This window comes from Saccopteryx bilineata, chromosome 1, assembly GCF_036850765.1.
Source record: "Saccopteryx bilineata isolate mSacBil1 chromosome 1, mSacBil1_pri_phased_curated, whole genome shotgun sequence".
Classification (NCBI taxonomy): Eukaryota; Metazoa; Chordata; class Mammalia; order Chiroptera; family Emballonuridae; genus Saccopteryx; species Saccopteryx bilineata.
Window position 1 is genome coordinate 241,417,044 of NC_089490.1, and position 19,410 is coordinate 241,436,453.

The 19,410-nt window shown below is 57.2% G+C and overlaps 3 protein-coding genes across 9 annotated transcripts in view; 1 reads left to right on the forward strand and 2 right to left on the reverse strand.

The window, feature by feature from the left end:
- The window catches only part of ADORA1 (adenosine A1 receptor), a 27,212-nt gene extending 21,561 nt beyond the window's left edge, over positions 1-5,651 (forward strand). For all 3 annotated transcript variants that reach the window (XM_066239726.1, XM_066239717.1, XM_066239710.1), the window contains one exon: positions 5,012-5,651. In XM_066239726.1, coding sequence (XP_066095823.1) covers positions 5,012-5,651 — 640 coding nt within the window. The remainder of the gene's footprint in view (positions 1-5,011) is intronic.
- On the reverse strand, positions 5,648-16,176 carry MYBPH (myosin binding protein H). 5 transcript variants are annotated; one of them, XM_066239696.1, is made up of 11 exons: positions 14,587-16,176; positions 14,357-14,491; positions 13,527-13,694; positions 11,212-11,300; positions 10,688-10,883; positions 10,402-10,541; positions 9,698-9,866; positions 8,450-8,586; positions 8,147-8,333; positions 7,841-7,875; positions 5,704-5,811 (listed from the first exon to the last, which is right to left on the reverse strand). In XM_066239696.1, exons 1-10 carry the CDS (start codon positions 14,774-14,776, stop codon positions 7,865-7,867), a joined length of 1,422 nt encoding a protein of 473 aa, XP_066095793.1. In that variant the 5' UTR covers positions 14,777-16,176; the 3' UTR covers positions 5,704-5,811; positions 7,841-7,864. The 5 variants fall into 5 exon arrangements, with proteins under 5 accessions (XP_066095763.1, XP_066095793.1, XP_066095780.1 ...); XM_066239688.1 differs by lacking the exon at positions 5,704-5,811 and adding an exon at positions 7,314-7,427; XM_066239666.1 differs by having other exon boundaries at positions 5,648-5,811; positions 7,841-8,333.
- The window catches only part of CHI3L1 (chitinase 3 like 1), a 93,879-nt gene continuing 89,284 nt past the window's right edge, over positions 14,816-19,410 (reverse strand). Inside the window, 3 exon segments of the mRNA XM_066252735.1 lie at positions 14,816-14,913; positions 15,256-15,329; positions 19,116-19,273. Coding sequence (XP_066108832.1) covers positions 14,816-14,913; positions 15,256-15,329; positions 19,116-19,273 — 330 coding nt within the window.

Below are 19,410 nucleotides of genomic sequence, written 5' to 3' on the forward strand. Positions count from 1 at the left end.
GTTTATTTTATTGTGTGAAAATAAACTATTTAGGAGTCTATGTATCTATTTCCTTTAGAACATTACCTTTCTGTCTGCAGTATTCTTCAGCCCTAGTGCTTGTTACCTGGTGCCCAGCGGTGCTATGAATATCTGTTTAATAAAGGGGGAGTTCTGTCTGCCTGGTTTCACCCACAGCACAGGCTGAGCAGCTGGGAAGCTCATGAACACACCAGTCTAAGGCTCTGAGAGACCAGGCTCGGAGGGAGGGTCCCAAGCAGGTCTGATGCCATCCTCACACCTGTTCAGTCCAAGGAAGCTTCCTGTGCAGGTGAGGCTGCCGTGGCCCCTTCTGCACGGCCCACCTCCCACCCCCTTCCACTCCCCCTCCCCCTCCAGCTTCCTGGAGCAGCAGAGCCAGTCCAGCATGGGTTTTGGGACTTGGACAGATCCCAGTCTCAGAAACTCCATCTCTGTCTCTCATTGGCTGAATGACCTTGCACATGGTTTGTATTCTGTCCGAGTCTCAGTGTCTGCAACTGGAAACAAGAATAGTCGTCATAGCGATACCAAATGCAGGGGGCTGTTTATTAAGTCAGTGCCTGGCAATGGAAATGTAAGCCCCTGTTGGCATTGTTGCTGCTGCTCTTATCCATCAGTTAGCCATTGTTTTCTAACGCCCCCTCCCTTAGCCTCGAGAACCCCTTCCACTACAACCCCTCTGCCTGGCCTTCTTGGCATGTAGGGTTTCTACCTGGTCCTCTAGCCTGCACTCTCAGCCCAGGCACTCAGTCTGGAACTTAGGAAGGACTTTGCCGTCTGGTCAGGCTCCTTTCATCGGCAAGGACCCCTTCCACCTTTTCTTCAAGCTCAGCCTCCACCACTGAGAGTCTGTGCTGCCGGAGCCGCCACCTGTCCTCTCCTGTTGTCCTCAGCAGAAATATTGACTAATAGATGAACCTATGCCATGGAGCTGGTGTTATCTTTGCTTTTATTTATTTATTCATTCATTCATTCACTTTAAATATTTTATTTATTGGTTTTAGGGAGAGGAGAGAGAGAAAGAGGAGGAGGAACGGGAAGCATCAACTCATAGTAGTTGCTTTTTGTATGAGCCTTGACCAGGCAAGCCCGGAGTTTTGAACCAGTGCCCTCAGCATTCAAGGTTGATGCTTTATCCACTGTGACATCACAGGCCAGGCTATCTTTCGTGTGTGTGTGTGTGTGTGTGTGTGTGTGTGTGTGTGTGTGATATAGACAGAAAGAGGGACAGATAGGGACAGACAGGAAGGGAGAGAAATGAGAAGCACCAATTCTTTGTTGTGGTACCTTAGTTGTTCATCGATTACTTTCTCATATGTGTGTTGACTGGAGGGCTACAGCAGAGTGAGTGACCCCTTGCTGAAGCCAGTGACCTTGGACTTCAAGCCAATGACCTTTGGGCTCAAGCTAGTGACCATGGGTTCATGTCTGTGATACCACACTCAAGCCAGTGACCCCATGCTCAAGCCGGATGAACTCGTGCTCAAGACCTTGGGCTTTCAAACTTGGGTCCTCTGTGTCCCAGTCCAATACTCTGGTCAGGCTATTTTCTTTTCTTTTTTTTGAAGTGAGAAGTGGAGAGATAGAGAGACAGCCTCCTGCATGTACCCTACCGGGATCTACCTGGCATGCCCACCAGGGGGCGATGCTCTACCTATCTGGGCTGTTGTTCTGTTGCAACTGGGGCCATTCTAGTGCTTGAGGCGGAGGCCATGGAGCCATCCTCAGTGCCCGGGCCACTTTGCTCCAATGGAGCCTTGGCTGCAGAAAGCAGAAAGAGAGAGAGAGAGAGAGAGAGAGAGAGAGAGAGAAAGCAGATGGATACTTCTCCTGTGTGTCCTGGCCGGGAATCGAACCTGGGACATCCACACGCCGGGCTGACACTCTACCACTGAGTCAACCGGCCAGGGCAGGCTATTTTTGGTTTAAAAAAACTCAGGGAAACTCAACCCTGAGGACCATCTTACCAATAGTGGGTCCTGAACTCCGTGGGGGAGGAGCTGCAGGTGGCGTGAGGTTGGTCACTTTGAGGAGCTACCTGTGGACAGGGTTCCACATGGGGCGTCCCTGCCTCCATTTGGCCACCCTTACTGAGTTGGTCTGAGATCGCTCACTCCTATGGGCAGCTGTCTCTCTGGCTAGTTCCCAGCACAGTCCAGGAGGTGGTGAGGCCTTGCACCCCAATTTGGGGGGACCTCCCTGAGTGTCAGAGGCACGTTCAACATACCCTACCCCATGTGCACCCAGGACTTGCAGCCTTTACTTCTCTTTCCCACGTGGAGGAGAGGTGAGTTGCTCCCTAACCCTGGTGGCAGCCTGTGAGAGCTGCCCCATCTCAGCCGAGGTCCTGTGTCTAGCCCTTTCCCACCATGGAGAAAATAGCAAGAAAAACAGATGGAAACTGATATCCTGAGCTGCAGGGTCTGCTGGGACCTGACCCTGGAGGAGCCCCAAGAATGCGGTGACCCAGGGGCTCCAGGAAGTCAGGAAGGGAGGGGGTGGGGGGCACCTCTCTTAACTAGACGTTGCCTCTCCCCATCTCCTACCTGGGACACTGTCAGTGCCCACCTCTTTTCTTGGTGGGTCACCATTGCCCACTCTCCCATCTCTGGTGGCACTCTCTATAAACAGGGCTGAAATATCTACATTTTAAAGCTTGTAGGAAAGTGACATTCTCAATCTGCCAATCATCCCTCACCTAAAAGGCCACAGTGAGCCTTGTGCCCTGAGGAGAGCTGATCTTGGCGCCAGGAGACTTGGGTGCACCTCATTGCCCTTTCCGGGCCTTGAATCTGTAATCTGTGAAACTGGGGTTCCTCACAGCAGGTTATGGGGTTCCCTGCAGCATGAATGTAAAAAGGCTCTGTAAACAATAAGTGACACAAACCCTGCAGCTGGTGGGGGTCCCTGGCCTCCTTCCCTCCGGCAGCTGAGGCTGCCCTGGAGACGGATGTCTGTGCTCTTTTGTTCTGGCCCCACAGACTTTTGGCCAGAGCTTCAACCAGGGAATGTTGGGAGACCTCAAGGGCATCAAGAAGGAGCTCGATCCAGGTGTTTACAGAGGTTGTGTGTGCTCAGTGTCCAGTGAGACTAGAGGTTTTCCAGATATGAATGTTTCAAGTTGTTGTGGGTGTGGGAGCCCAGGCACAGGAATACAGCAGTGTTTACAGAACAGTTTACGTTATCTCTTCTGGTCGTTGCCCTCTGATGTTCATTTCACTGGCACATTTTAAGGAGGAAGACTTGCTCTAGTAGCTTGTAGACCTGGGGCACATGCACCGGCTGGACTTTCCTGCTAGGGACCCCCAAGGGGGGAATAGGCTTCAGTCACAGCAGGGACCTTAGGAGGTGCAGCCAACTGGGCAGCTCTCAGGGCTCCTTGGCGCTTTGGTGACAGAAGGTAGGGGAGGGGGCAGCACAGCAAAGGTACTGGAGTCATCTGGGGTCCTCAGTGTCCCCACTGGGAGGATAAGGAAATTGGAAAGGAGGTTCCCAAAGCCCCATCTAGCTAGCTCTGTGGATGGGGTGGGGAGACGGCCTGATTTCTCCCACACCCCAAACATTCCCTTCATTCCCAGAAGTGCACCAAGATGGATGGAAAGGCGTCTGGGAGGAGAGAGACCTTAGGTATCGTTGCTGTGAAGGAGAGAGTCTCAGGCAGGGACAGAAGAAGCTCCTCTCACACCCATGGGCTGTTTACAGGCTCAGGAGGGCACCCATCGTCCGTCTTGGAAGCCGCTTTGGAAAATAACAACTGGGCAGCTGGTATGCTGAGCTAGCTCCTTGGCACAGAGCCGGCAGCCCAGCCTTTGGCACCTTTTCCAAGGCCCGTGTGTGACCAGAGGACGCGTTAGCAGCTGGCAGGGTTTGCTGAAAGGGGAGTGGGGATGTGGGAACCTCAGGCCTCAGTGGGGGTGCAGCGCTGTCACCAGCCATGGGCTCCTCCTCAGGTTCTGGGTCACCCACATGCTTTCATTGTCTGCGTGTCATGGCACACAAAAGCTCGGTATCCCTGCCCCTTGACATTGTCCCTTGTATTTCCTTTCAAGCACATGTTATAACCTCTAGTTATCTTGACTCATCTCTTGACTTTTGTGTTATCTGTGTCTTCTCCCAAAATGTGAGCTGCACAGAGGCAGGACCTTCTCCTTACTCCCAGCAGAGAGCTGTGCTTGGGACTGACAGCACTCAGCACCTCACTCGCAGGAGATGCTCAGTGAGCATCAGTTTTCTTTCCTAGAATAGTTCCCAAGTAGCCTGAGTGTGCAGAGTGGGCTCTTGAGATCAAGCCCTTAGGAGACAAGCCCTGTGCAGTGACTGGCACAAGGAAGGGCAGGTGAGGAAGAGGAAATGGGTGAGGAAGTGGCCAAGGAATGTGGACAGAGCCTAAAGGAGGATTGTGGGTGCCTTCTGAGACTTGTGTTGGCCCAGAGAGAGTGCGGAGTGTTCACAGCGGCTGTGTGGTCAGTGTGGACATGTGTGGGAAGCACAGGACAGCACTGCCACCTTCCAGGTACCTTGGCCACTCACGTGACCACTCAGAACCTCTGCTTTCCCTCCCCACAAGAGCTTTCACGAAACAGTGTTGGGGTTACCAGTGGGGATGTGCCCGGGTGATTGTTACTTTGGTAATTTTATTAAACTCCTAAAAGGCATCCTTTGCTTCCTGTTAAGATTTTCATCATTCACTCTGAGAGATGAGCCAGCAGATTGCTGGGTGTGCTCAAATGTCAGAGCCTGAAAACCCAGCGCTTTAGACAAAGACCCATACTCCCCGCAACCCAGGGGCCCCAGCAGGCGGGCCTTGAATCTGTAATCTGTGAAACTGGGGTTCCTCACAGCAGGTTATGGGGTTCCCTGCAGCATGAATGTAAAAAGGCTCTGTAAACAATAAGTGTGACACAAACCTTATTGACACACCCCCTGTCATTCCTCCTGGGGTGCTGGGTGAGCCTCCAAGGGGCCTCACACTCTGCCCTCCTTTCCCCAGGTACAAGACGGTGGTGACCACCCGGAGGGCTGCAGTGGCCATCGCTGGCTGCTGGGTCCTCTCCTTTGTGGTGGGCCTGACACCCATGTTCGGCTGGAACAACCTACGTGCGGTAGAGCAGGCCTGGGCAGCCAATGGCAGCGTGGGCGAGCCCGTGATTGAATGTGAGTTTGAGAAGGTCATCAGCATGGAGTACATGGTCTACTTCAACTTCTTCGTTTGGGTGCTGCCGCCTCTGCTGCTCATGGTCCTGATCTACCTGGAGGTCTTCTACCTGATCCGCAAGCAGCTCAACAAGAAGGTGTCGGCCTCCGGCGGTGACCCACACAAGTACTACGGGAAGGAGCTGAAGATCGCCAAGTCACTGGCCCTCATCCTCTTCCTCTTTGCGCTCAGCTGGCTGCCCCTGCACATCCTGAACTGCATCACCCTCTTCTGCCCCTCCTGCCACAAGCCCAGCATCCTCACCTACATTGCAATCTTCCTCACGCATGGCAATTCGGCCATGAACCCCATCGTCTACGCCTTCCGCATCCACAAGTTTCGGGTCACCTTCCTCAAAATCTGGAATGACCATTTCTGCTGCCAGCCGGCACCGCCCGTTGACAAGGACCCCCCGGAAGAGAGGCCAGAGGACTAGGCTCCACCTGCCCAGACACGGTGTCTCGGCTCAGGGTCACCTCCCACTGACCCACTCGTCTCCGTGAGCTTCTCCAGCACAGCGGCTGGGTCTGGGTGCCCTGTGCTTCTGGGTCCTGCAGGAGGTTTGGGGGCAGTCCATGGGGAAGGAACCGGGTAACCTGAGGGGGAGAGAAAAGTGGCTTGAGCCTCCTCACCTGCCTGACCACCAAAGGCAGCTCCAGCTGCAGGCGAAGGAGGCTCGTGGGCTGGGAGGGCGAGCTCAGCCCCTGCAGGCAGGGTCTTAGTGGTTGTGGCCCTGCCGCCTTGAGACCAAGCTTAAGGAGAGAAGGGGATCCCCTCCAAGATGAGTGAAGGAGAGAAACCGATGCCTTGGCCTTGCTTACTCTTCTGTAGGGAAAGGTGTCCAGAGCCACTGAGGGGCAAAAGGAAGAAACCTCGGTCCCCACCTCCCACGCTGGGTGCTCCCAGCCATTCTGGGTGCCAGCGTGCCAGCCCTTGTGGCTCTGAGCAGCCCAGGACTGTCCTTAAGAGGGAAGCAGAAAGAGTCAGTCCAGAAACCATCTGCTGTATTCGGCAGCAGCCTTTGGAGGGGCTGGGAGCCTCGGGAGCAAGCGTGGACTGGTGGTGTGGGCGTCCTGCAGTTCTGCAGCCACCAGGTGGAAGCACTGAGCACCCCTTGAGCTTGACGACCTGTCACCTGGCCACCAGCCTGGAGATGGGCCTGGACTCCTCTACGTAAGGCCCATCTCAGCTGCTCTGGGCCTGATGGAGACATGCCAGCTCTTGGGAGCACTGTGCTTGCCTGGTGAAGGGCGGACGAGGGAAATGGCGGACTGTGGGCTGCGCTGGGATGAGACATGACAGGCAGGTGTAGGGCAGAGGAGGCCACGCCCCTGAGAGGGTGGGCGGGCGAGAAGATCCTGCTGTCCTCTCAGTACCCTCAGTGCCCCTTGCCATTTCGCCCAGTTTTTATGGGCTCTGCTGCAGTCAAGGTTTTTAGGGTGCGTGGGGAAGAGTCCACCCCCTGTCAAGGCCAGAGCCGCTTTTCAGACGCTGAAGGGGGGAGTGGAATTCTGAGTGTGAATAGCGACTCCAGAGCTGGATTCCAGGGCCTTCCTCTCTCAGGGATGGGTTTGTGCCTGGACTCCCAGGGAGGCCACCTGACTAATAAAAGACTGTGAACCCACATAGCACACTGCTGGGTATCCACCTCCACACCCTAGGGCGACAGACAGCCTCTGCTTGGAGGCTGCAGCCGGGTGGCTCTGAGAAGTGGGGGGTGTTCCAGGGCAGGGTGTGTCTGTTTGTAATGGGGGGGGGGTAGCCAGCCGTGAAGATGAACGCAAGACCCTGAAAAATCTTATGTTAGGAAAGTCCCCATGACTCCTGAGTCCCTCCCACTGGACCTTCCTATGGTGTCATCTGTGGAGATCCTCTCATGGTGACGCATTCAATACCCCTTCACAGTGACAGGGTGCCTCCCCCTCGCGATGACGATCACTGTCAGAGGCCTGACTGTAACCACACACCTTTATTTGACCGCTTCTTGCCCAGCCTGCAACTCTGTGCAATGGCATGCCAACCCGGCACCATCCAGTGCCCTTGTGCCCGGGAAGCCTGTCCTGGGGCCTGCCAGGCCCATTGCTGGGTACTGGGCTCCAGCACCCAGGGGGAGGGAGGCTAGGCTGGTGCCAGCAAGGAAGCAGAGCCGTCAGCTGTCATCCGTGGAGCTTGATTTGGGCCTGGCAGCCCTGACCCCTCAGGCCCACAGCACCTGGCAGAGAGCGTGCCTTGTGAGCACGGGTGTTGGCTGAACTGGGCTGAGGCAGTGGGGTGGGCAGGGGAGCCTTTCCTGGCCCAGGTGTGAGCTTGCCCACTTCCTCACTGTCCAGAGCCTCAGGACCACCTTATAGGCAAGGCAGACATGAGTTGTTGTCCCCACTTTTCTGACGAGAAACAGTCCAAGAGAACGCCCCGGCCTAAGGTCACTCAGAGCCAGGACTAGACTACCTACCGCATCACTGCCCTCCAGACCTCATCAGCAGTGCCCCCTGCCAGCTGTTTCCGTGTCTCTGGAGCAGCCCCAGGACTGTGTGTAGCCACAGACCTGTGCCCAGAGCTCACTGCCACCTCCCCTTCTCACCCACCCCTGCCCTGCCCCCGCCCAGGGAGCAGGTCCGCCATTACCTTCCGCATGCCCTCCACTGCTCTTCAGTGTGTGGCTGTGGATAGAAGCGACCCACAGGTTAGAGCTAGGGGTGGGAGGGCTGTGGGGGACCAAGTGAGGGTGGAGGAACCAGTGAGGCTCAAGGCTGACCCCCTGGTGGACCTCCACTGCTCTGTCCCCATGAGGCCACCTCCCGAGGGTGGGAAGTCTCACTATAAACTCAGTCCCCTCAGCTCTGCCTTGAGTCCAGCAGAAGAGGTGGCACCTCCTGTCCTCCCCCAGATCAGGTCCTGGTCCCTCAGGAGAGACCCTCCTCAAACCCTCACCTTTGACATCTAGCCGGCAGTCCACAGACGCCTCCCCCAGGTTATTGATGGCTTTGCAGGTGTAGACCCCGGAGTCAAAGGGGCTGGGTTTCCGGATCTCCAGGGTGCAGACGCCTTGCTCAGAGAAGGCGCGATATTTGGGGTCCCCCAGGATGTTCATGTTGTTTTTCATCCAGATGATCTTGGGCTGGGGGAGCACAGTCACAGGGAGGCTGGGAAGCTGGCTGGCTGGCACAGAATGCTCCAGGGCCATCCTCAGCCCACCTGCCCCCCCACCCCCGCACAGCAGGCCCTGCTCCTCACCCTGGGTGATGCTCGGACACTGCAGGAAAGCTGGGTGCTGTAGCCAGGGGTGGTTGTGTGGTCAGCCAGGGGCTGGGTGAATGAGGGGGCTTCTGAGAGGTCCCTCTGAACAAATCCTTTAGTTTTGACCTCAACATCTGGGTTCAGGGGAGAAAATGGGGTGAATCTGAGGTCGCAGAAGGAGACCTCTCAGGACTGACCTCAACCCTTTTCCTAAAATAATGCCTGTAGCTTCCATGGGGGGGGGTCTCCTGACAGCGGCTGTCTGACATGATGATGGCCAGCAGAAGAGGTGTCTAGAGGATGGGAGAGCATCTCGCCCCCTTGGGAGTCCTGTGGCAGACCCCAGGCTCCTAGAGTCTTTGGGAAGCCAGGCATGGCCACTATGTGGGAACTCAGAGAAAGAAATGTCTCAAAGAGGCAGAGGGAAATTGAGGCCTGGGAGGGTCAGAGAGGGTGCAGAGAGAGGGTGGGCAGGAGAACAGGAGGATGAGACATCTTGGCTGAGGGTGGAGGCCAGCAGCTGGAGACACTCCATTTCATTTCTGTTTGTCTTTGGAGATCTGACTGGCTTTCCTTTTTTAAATAAACATTTCTTCCTAATTTTGTGAGGCTCAGGCTGCTGTTAAAAACTGTGAGCCTTCTGGCGCCCACACAGATTCTGTGTGGGGGAGGGCTCTGGAGCACTCAGGGTGACCAGAAAGGTTTGGGATTCCGCACTGGATGTGAAGGGTCATGCCCCTTGTGGAGACAGTCAATACCTGGCTCTCTCTTTTCCATCTGTGTAGTATTATGTTAGGGTTGGGAGGTTTATGTTATCAGCAAACTTCCCAGAGTCCACTATTCATACTGTCCTTCAGATTGGTTTCCCTGGGACACTACAAGTGAGACCCAATGACTGTTATGATGTCTGTAACTACACAGCATCTTTAAAATAAACACACACAGTCATCGAGGGGCACTTGTTATTTGCATGGTACTGCTCTGATGTGTTTCTTAAATCAGTGTACTACATACACGTCTTTGTGGTTGTGTGTGTGCACCTAGTTGTGCATGGGTGTGTGTGTGCGTGAGTGTGTGTGTGTGTGTGTGTGTGAGCCTGTGCACAGCTGTGCATAGATGAGGACAGGACAGCACTTTTGGTGAGTGGCATCCATGAGAAGCCCTCATGGGGGGCAGCTGGGACACCATGGAGAAGCTGGAGGTGGAGATGTGAATGCCAGCCTCCTGGTCCAGGACCTGACCCACCTGCCTTCTGCATTTTCTGGATGTGGGCAAGCTCCTTGGTGTTGGTGGCAGAGTCGCTGAGTCCACACAGGTTTTCCGAAAAGACCCGGAAGGAGTACGAGTTGCCCACGATGAGGTCAGAGATAGTGCAGGTGTTCGGGTGGTAGCGCTCCAGCACGGTGAACCATTGCTGTGGGGACCCGGCTCTGTCCTCTCAGCTGTCACCCCACCCTCGCCTCCTTGCTTACCCTGCTCCTCCCCTGGGAGGCTGAGGCATCTAGTCTTGGGCCAGGGGGACTTTCAACTGGGAGAAAGGGTCTCAGGGTCATTCAGGTGATCTCTGTGGGGTCCTCAGGGAATTCAAGAGTCTTACACTCAAAATGTGGTCCCAGGACCAGCAGAGGCAGTTTGGGAGCTTCTTAGATTTCAGCTCTCACCCTGAATCTACTGAATCACTCTCTGCATTTTAGCAAGATGCTCAGATGATTCACACATGCATGAACATCCCAGAAGTGCCACTGGGGCCCTGGAGGGCATCAAGGAATGCCCCTACCCCGTGTGGTCTTTAGGAGGAAACAGGCTCAGAGATGGAAGGGCTGTTTGTTGCAAAAGCTGCAGGAGGCAGACTAAAACTCAGACTCTCTGTGGGCCGGGCCTCTCAGTACACCTTGACTACTCCCCCCCCCACTCGCCCTTCCCCCCAGAACTCTGCTCCAACAGCTTACCCCTGTCTTCTTGTCTGCCTTCTGCACTGTGTAGCCCAAAAGCTCTGTGTTGCCTGTGTCCTGGGGTGGTGTCCACTCAAGGGCAGCATTGCAGCCCCAGACGTCCAGTAGCTTAATGCTGCTGGGCGGTCCTGGTTTCTCTGCAGGACCAGAGTGTCAGGGGGAGCGAGGTGGAGGGCCGGGCTCATCATAAAACCCCCACACGCAAGGACCTGCCCCCCTGGCCGGACCACGAGCATCAGCTCTGGGTCACTGGCAGAGCTTCCTGCCTGCCCTGGCCGCATACCGATGACCAGGATGTTGATGGATGCCCGGGCCTCCATGCCTTCTAGCCGCACAGTGAGCTCATAGCAGCCTGAGTCTGAGCGCTGGACCGAGCGGATGAAGAGGATGGAGTCTCGGTCTCCGTTCCGCACGTTCACCCTCTGGCTGTCCAGGGCGTGGCCATTGTGGGTCCATGAGGCCTGGGGCTTAGGATTCCCCTGGAGGGAGGAACCCTCAGGGTATGTGCAGGAGGGGCCAGCACCCCACACCCACCCAATTCTGGGATCTCTGGAGCTGTGTCTGGGGAGCCGCCCCCATCAGCCCTTCCCAGGAGGGACAGCAGAGGCTGGAACCGCAGGTGCTGCCCAGAGCCTCACCCTGCAGGTGTCCAGCCAGCCCTGGGATGAACAGAGGGAGGATGGGGCCACTGGGCAGGTCCCAGGTCGACCCAACAGGGATCCTGACAGTTCCTGGGCTGTTCCTTTCCCTGCAGGTGGGGCTCTGATTTCCACCCATGCTTGTTCTCGGGGCAGGAGACATACACACCTGGAAGGGAATCTGAAGGTTGACTGCCTCTCCTACCTGGCGGAGGTAGGTTTGACGGAGGTGACGGGGCACTCGGATCTTGGGGGCCTCTGCACCAGAGCAAGAGTCTAAGCTCAGCATATCAGCGGGGTTGCTGATGGGTGAGGGTAGCTGGCTAGGCAGATCTCCTGGGTGTGTTTTGTGGCTACCTCCTTGTGTATGGGCGAAGCTTGCTCATGAGGTCCAGGGGCCCAAACCCCTGAGGCCCTTGGGGGAACTGAGAGACAGAGGGGTTCCAGGAGGGCAGGGCCTCTGTGGCATGAACAGGTGAGCACCTGTCATTCCCTAGGCTCCTGGGTCTGCCAGGCTGGGATTAGCTTCAACCACAGATTCCTGGGCTCCAGATGTTGGGGGTTTGCACCTACCAGCCTGCACTCCCAGAAAGGGGGCAAAGATGTGGCTTCCTCATCCAGCCCCTTCACCTACAGCAGCCCCAGACCTTCTCAGAAGCCTCTGGGATACCCAAGTGCCCAGCAGTGTGTCTCCAGGTCACATGGGAGGGTTAGGTTTTTCCCTCCCTAGAACACACCAGAGCACTCTATTCCTTTTTCTCTGTCACCCCTCCCACTACCTTTCAGTCCCACAGTTGGGAACGTCTTCCCGAAATTTGCTGTCAGGTCTGTGACAGGCTAGCAGACCACCTTCCTGTCTCTTAACCTGGTGCCACCATGGAGCTGCCAGGCTGCAGAAAGCAGCAGCAGCAGCCATGGCCACTTGCCTTTGGGCAGGGCTGGGAGTGGTGGTGGCCGGGGCTTCTCAGTGGCAAACAGGTGGCTGCAGTTGGTGGCTCACAGGGTGGAGGGGAGGAGACAGTGAGAAGGAACACTGTGTCTCTGAGGATTATCTGTGTAGGCACTTGGCTCTGGGAGCCTCGGGGTGGAATGCTTGGCAGCTGCAGGTGGCCAAAGAGGGACAGCTGAGCAGCCGAGGAACCTGGACCGGCCCCCACCCTGCCCTGCCCACCAGGAGGGCCTGGCTGATCCCTGTTGGTTCAGTCTCCCCTCTTCTCTCCAGGAAATCCCCTTCTCTGCTGCCAAAGGGATTCCAATGGAGCAGTGGGAGCTCAGTCTGTCATCAATGGGCTTCAGGGGAGAGGCGGGCCCTTGCTGCCTCTCAGAATCTGAGCTCCTTGGTGCCCCAGGGAAGGTCCAGTCCCCCCCCCCCCCCAGGAGGTCTTCACGTCTGCGCTGTGGCTGCCAGGTGTGACCATGTCCCACCCACAGTCAAAGGCTGGGAGCATCCTCAGGTTTTGAAAACCACAGAGAAGACTCCCTGCCGCCCTCAGGCATGAATGGTCCTGTGTGGGAGTCGGGCTCTGGGAGGCACTGCCACGGAGGCCGGGGCTCCTCTGGACAGTCCCAGAGCCCCTTGGACCAACTGTTACTGCCCATGATCCCAAGTTCCTTCTGGGCCTCACGTCTCTCATGCCCTGGGGCTGAGATATATTTCCTTGAGTCCAAAGTTGATCCTCTTGTGGCTGTGAGAACCCTATTTCTGGAGGCCTTACTCAGCATGGTGAGGACCCCTTGGGGGTCGAGGAGCGGGCGAGGACTAAGGTGAAGAAGGCCTCAGGCCACCTGTGGGCCTGTTCTCTCTTTACTGGAGCCCTGGCTGTCCCCAGAGACCTTGGATCAGAGCAAATGACTCACTGCCATTAACAGACTGAAATCTGACCGGTTCTGGGAGGGGTAGAGGCAGGTTTGCAGCTGATGAGCCTTGCAAATAGAAATCTCAGCAAGGGACACAGGTCCCCAGGGCAGTGCTGCCCTCTGGGGATGGAGAAGCTTTTGTGGGCCTTTCGAGGGCCTGTGCCTTTGTCCCGCCAGAGACATGATCGGAGGGCTTCTCTCTGTTCTGAAACCGCTGGGAGACCCAGAACCCCAAACCCCCGGAAATGAGCTCAGATGAGCAGAAGCAGCTGTCACGGCCACTGGAGGGAGAAGACAGGAGGAAGGACCAGCGACTTTTATCACAGGGGCCTGGAGGCAGGTGGCCTAGGGAGCTCAAGCTTCGATTTTTGGGGATCAGGAAACCCTCCCCTAACGTTTGGGGGATGGACCACTCAGGGAAGTGTCTGCTGGGACCTCCGGAGGTCCCTTGCTGCTGAGGGTCCTGAAACTTTCTCAAGGCAAGATGATGATGGCATGTGGCTTGTGCACGTGTGGTGGAGGATGGGAGAAGCAACCGCCTTGTTCCCTCTGCCCACTGGCCTCAGTTTCTCCATTTCTCAAATAAGATTCCTGGGAAGGGCTGGGTAGCAGGAGGTGGAGCCTTACCAATATTCTCGTGGATGTGGACAGGCTGGTCCAGCACAGCAGGTGGGCCGGCGCCTGCAGAACTCACGGCAGCCACGCGTAGGAAGAACTTGTCACCCACCACCAGGTTCCGCAGGGTCTGCTGGGTCACCATCATGGGCCGCTCATTCACAGGCACCCACTCTGAGGCTTGGGGAGGAGAGGATGCAAGGTCCTGGCTCTGTGGCCACGGGCACCTTCTCTGTGTGCTTCCCCTGCTGTGGGCAATCTGGATAAATGGACCCCTCTCTGGGCCTGTGTCTTCCTTCCTCTCTTGCCCTGACCTCTCATTTTCAAATGGCATTAAAGACACTTGATGTTAGAGTCCTGGATTGGTGGCCAGAGGTGGGTTGACTGACACTTGGGAGGGTGGACACATTTGCCAGGTCACATAGTAAGACAGGGTCAGAGGCAGAGGTGAGGCTGAACTTGGCTGCCGTGGAAGGAACAGCAGAATGTGTCCCCATTCTCCTCCTGTCTCTAATCCTCCCCTCCCCTCCACTCCCAGCTCCTCTCCTCTTGCCTCCTGCTTGCCCTCCGCTAGCAGGACCTCCTGAGAGGTACACCCCTCACTTCTCCACAGAGTAGTGACCAGCATCCCCATCTTTTGTTCTGTCACTCAGGGGCTCTCCAGAGCTGGATGGGGGACAAGCGCCTCCTGAGGCTGTAGGAACCTCCCCTTGCTTTCACTCCTTCCTCTGTGTCCTCCTGGACTGACAAACAGCAGGGTTTCCTGCTGACAAACAGGGGGCTTTCCCTGCTGGTTCCAAGCCCACCTCCCTGGTGCGTGCAGGGCTTTCGCAAGAGCTCACCTCCCTCCCTGCGCAGCTCCAGAATGTAGCCCTGAAGCCCCAGCCTCCCCAGCCTCTCTGGGGGCTCCCAGGTCACAGTCACTGAGGTCTCACTCACACCCTCCACGGACAGCAGCAGCGGGGCACTGGGTAGATCTGTGGGAGAAGGAGGGAGAGGAAGACATGTGTGGCCGAGCCCCCCATCCTCCGGCCGTGCCTGCCCCCCCCTCCACCTGCCCACCTGTGGTCACCTTCACTCCAAGGCGCAGGCTTCATGGCTGTGGGGGCAGGTGCCTGAGGGGTTTCCACAGGAGCCTGCTCTGCCCCCGTGGTCTCCGATGCTGCCACTTCTTCCAAGGGCTCTCTGGGCACCTTAGCCAGCTCAGAGGCACTGTCCTCCGGACCAGAGGCAGGGGCCTCCGAAGTGTCTTTTCCTGTCATTGCTGGGCTGGCTGGAGGTCAGGCTGGGGTGTGCAGAGGTCAGCAGTGGAGGGTCTGGGCCTCCAGGGTGCTCGGGACACCCAGGTCCAGGCTTATATAGGCAGGGGCCGCCCCACCCCCAGCCAAATGTTTCCCAGCTGTGGGGTCAGGTCAGGTGGGGGGGGCCTGAAGGCGGGGAGGCGCCTAGACCAGGAATAGCTTTGGGGGAGGAACCGCAGGGTCCCCTGAGGAGTGCACCGAGTCGTCCATCACCCTGCTTGGCTCTCAGTGACCAGGGTGCTGTTGCCCAGATGGGAGGAAGGCACAGATGGGTGAGATGGGACACGGCCAGGTGCTTGTGCCAGGGGTCAGGGCAGTGGGGACGAGAGCTTCCATCTGGAAGATGAACCCAGATCAGGCCATGTTGGCCTCTAAGGGGTCACATGTGCCCAGGGCTCCTCAGCCTGGGGCTGGGGCCCAAACAGCCTCAAATAACCTACCCTGGGTAGCTTTGACCCTGATCCTCACATTCCAGGGAGAGGGGTCTCCCTCGGGCTGTCTGAGGTTGAGGGTCCTGGAGAAGGGGAATTGGGATGCCAAGGCGGGACCTGGAAGGTCTTCCCGCCGCGGGACCTCAGGAAGGGGGTCTGAGGCCCCCCTTGGTTACTTCCTCTTCGTGAGATGCTGGCAAGGGGCTCTGGGCCTCCATTTCCTCACCTGTTACAAAGCACACAACAACAGACCCCAGCCCTTGGGGTGGGAGAAAGAGAAGGCAGATGTAGAAGAGAACCCAGAGGAAGCCAGCACTCTGAAACTTCTAAACATTTTTTTTCTCCTGCAAAAAGCTTTTTTTTTCCATTTGGTCCAGGGCAGAGAGAGGGCTCCAGGGAGGTTGAAAGGATTCTTAGCGGAGGCAGGGAGAGGCTCAGGCAGCAGCCAGACATGGGGGACGCAGAGGGTCCCTCAAAGTCCTCTGGGTTCCCAGGCTCCTCGATGTGTGTGAGGACAAGCCATTTGAAGAGACATTAGTCCGGCACCTCCTAGGGGCTAGGCAGCCTGCGGATCTCGGCCAGGGGCGGCCCACCCTAACCTCCTCATCCAGGAAGTGGTTCTCCTGGAAGTCATGGAGCTGAGGGTTCATGTGGACTGAACCCAGGACCTACAGATCCACTCATGTTGGGAAGGCCTCAGCATGTCCTAGAAGAGGACATGGCCACCACGCTGGTTCTGCGTCTGCAAGAGATGCTGGGCGTCCTCACGTATCTCCTCAGGCAAATAGAGGAGGAAGTGGCTTGTGCCCTCCAGACCTTGTCGCTGGGTGGAAACAGAAGCCCAGAGAGAGTTGGGCGTGGGAGGGCTGCAGGTGCAGGTTGTGCAGGCGGCTGATGGGGCTGCTGCCTTGGTGGAATAATTCTGACGAATTTGGGAGCTCTTGGTTGTTCAGCAATAAAGAGTTAAGCTGAGGCCCTGGCCGGTTGGCTCAGCGGTAGAGCGTCGGCCTAGCATGCGGAGGACCCGGGTTCGATTCCCGGCCAGGGCACACAGGAGAAGCGCCCATTTGCTTCTCCACCCCTCCGCTGCGCTTTCCTCTCTGTCTCTCTCTTCCCCTCCCGCAGCCAAGGCTCCATTGGAGCAGAGATGGCCCGGGCGCTGGGCATGGCTCTGTGGCCTCTGCCTCAGGCGCTAGAGTGGCTCTGGTCGCAATATGGCGACGCCCAGGATGGACAGAACATTGCCCCCTGGGGGGCAGAGCACCGCCCCTGGTGGGCGGGCCGGGTGGATCCCGGTCGGGCGCATGCGGGAGTCTGTCTGACTGTCTCTCCCTGTTTCCAGCTTCAGAAAAATGAAAAAAAAAAAAAAAAAAAGAGTTAAGCTGAAAAAATAGTGTTGGCTGGTTCCGGAGGTGGTTCTAAGGCCGAGGTGGTTCTGAAGGTGGCGACTGAAAAAGGTTGGAGAATAGAAGGAGCGGTGTCATGGGTCTGTTCAATCCAAACACTTGAAGCAAGAGAGAGAGATGGGGGGGGGGACCGCCGAGGCACTCTCTAGGTTCTCCGGGTCAGGGCCCAGCACGGGCATTTGCAGTGGAGGGAGGCAGATACAGATTTCTAGTCATCCATCCATTCATCCACTAAAATGCTCAGAGCGGTGACCGTTGAATGGAATGGAAAACACTGTGTCTGGGAAAAGGGTGGCCACAGGTGCCCTCACGCTGCTGGGCTGTGGGGTGGGGAGAATCCCTTTGCAATTAGTGGGACGGGACCTAGTCCAGTGAGAACATGCGCACGGCAGGATTCCACAGCGCCAGCCCACAAGCTCTCACACGTGTGACTCAGGAGACAGATATGCCTGAAAACACCCCCTGCAGGATTGTTAGCAACAGTCAAGTGTGGGGAAAGGAGCTGTCTTTCCGTCGTGGACTGTGTCAGGAAGCGTGAGGTGTCCGCACCAATTAAGCAGAATGGTGTTACCTGTCCACATGAGATGCAAACGCAGACAATGCAGGCTCTCTGCTTCATGGGGGGTGGGGGTCTCCAGGAGGTGAGAGCACAGAGAAAGCCAGGATTGTGGTTGGCTCTGGGCAGGTTCTGGAGCAGTAACGAGGTCTCATTTCCTGTCCTGGGTGGTAGTTACACAAGTTTCCACTATGTAGTAATTCATTAAATTAAAATAATACTTTCTTGCATGCTTTAACATAGGGGGAATATACCACAGTTTAACAATAAACACAAGGGTAATTTATTAGGGTCTCCAGCCGCAGACAGTCTCCGCCCTCCCTGGGGCAGAGCCACAGGGCGTGTGGCTGCCTCTCCCCTGGCTGTCCTTGTTAGGGAGTGGCGGTGTAGGGCCTTGCCTTAGCGCAGTGGCCACTGCCAGGTGATTCAGTGTCCTGCTGGGCAGGGTGTGGGCCCTGAGTCCCAAGTACTCTGAGTCTGTAGCTATAAGTGAATGTGACCAACTGCAGGACCCTGAGTCAGCCCAGCTGAGACTGTCCCAGTGGGGGGAAAGGTGGCCCAGGGGGCAGGGTGGAGGGGTGGCTGCCCTGGAAAGCTCACAGCCCGGGCTTTCAAAGACTTTTATGTGGTGGGGTGGGCAGTAGTCAGGGACCGGAGAATGCTTGGCCCCACTGGCCAATGGGGAAATGTCACGTATCCCTCAGGCTCTGGCTATGTCCCCACTTTCTTTGCCTTTAGCCGGGTGCTGACCTTGGGACCAGTTGCATCTGTTCAGCTGGTTCAGATTTCAGTGAGGCCAACAGGTAGCTCCTTCTTTACACCTCAGCCTCATGTCACAAAACACTAGGCCAAGTCACAGAGTTCAGACCTCAGCGACTCTATGGATGGATCCCCTCAGGTGCACTGGGACTCTGCGAATACAAGGCATGTCATCCATGCGCATCTCTCCCACTGCCTGCCGTGGCAGGCCAGTCATGCAGGAGCCTCTGTCCCCTCTGGGCTGAGGGCTGAGTGTCCCAGGAGAGATGAGGGAGACAGGGGCTGATGCAGTGACGGGAAGGGCCGTGAGCTCCCTGGGAGCAGAGGACAGTGGTGAGTCTGGAAGGCCATCTGAGTGCCTGCAGAGGCTCTGGCCCTGGGACGCAGGGAGGGCTTGTGGCATAACATGGTGTCTCCTTTCTAGCCTGGGAGTGGGTCAGGGGTCTGTACTGTGGCCCTGTGCAGACCCCTCCCCCACCCGGGCCCCCCCCCCTCACCTTCCTGCTGGCCTTTAGGAGACAGGTCTAGATGACAGTGACTTCATGTCAGGACAGCGGTCAGCCCCCTTTGGTGAAGCCCACGGCAGCTGGGTTTGAGGATGCTGGCCTCCCTTTGGGACTCCCCGGGCCTGACGGAGGCCAGGCTAGTCTCCCCTTCTGTAAGCTCAGAGCCCCTAAGCCTGGGAAAGAGGAACCCAGATGGGGAGGGGGGCCCAGTGAGCCTCCCGGTGGTTGAGCAGATGCCACAGGGGAAGCCCGTGTGCCTCAGCGAGGGAGAGGTAGCGTGGTCGGTTGGGAAGGGAGACACTGCGGGGTTCCTGAGGGAGATCTGGAGCTGGGCTAGGCAGAGGGTGTAGCTCGTGCTGTCACTGCTTCCTGCAGTGGTGTCACCCTGCGGGTCCTGGGTGGTGGCCTCTGACAAGGAGACATGGGGAAGGGAGCTGGGCTGGGCTACTGAGCACTTTCCTTCAGGGGCTGTGCGTGCTGCCCCGTGTCTGACATGGTGGGAACCCCAGCCCTCACCGCACACAACTGCATCACCACCTGCATGCCCATATAGCCAAGCTCAGAGCTGTGGCCTCTGCACGGCCCCAGGGAAGGAGCCTGAGGTTCAGCAGGGCAGGGGAGCAGGCTCCTGAGCAGCAAGACCACATGGTGAGAGGTATAGCTGCCTCAGCCAGGGCGTCTTCAATGGCATTTATGACAGGGAAGCACAGATTCTGACCTCAGAAGGTGCCCCGGAAGCCACCCAAGTCAAGGGCCTGAACCACGGCTTCAGCCAGCTGCCTGCCCCTCAGTTTCTGTGCCTGGCAAGGGAGGCCCAGAGGGGCAGGGTGGGTTCCCCCAGCAGGGGTGTGTGCGGGACCTCCCCAGGGTAGGAAACTCCTTGGTAACTCAGCTCCGAGCTCAAGAAGCAGACCCCTTGGCTGCCAGGGCCGGTTCT

What these genes read in the sequence shown, in the direction of transcription:
- MYBPH (XM_066239666.1), bottom strand. Translation starts at nt 14,776, where the DNA reads ATGACAGGAAAAGACACTTCGGAGGCCCCTGCCTCTGGTCCGGAGGAC. An exon ending in GGAGCTGCGCAGGGAGGGAG is followed by an intron (nt 13,695 to 14,356) that starts GTGAGCTCTTGC and finishes CTCCTCCCCAAG; the next exon opens with CCTCAGAGTGGGTGCCTGTG. An exon ending in GTGTCCGAGCATCACCCAGG is followed by an intron (nt 8,334 to 8,449) that starts GTGAGGAGCAGG and finishes GTGCTCCCCCAG; the next exon opens with CCCAAGATCATCTGGATGAA.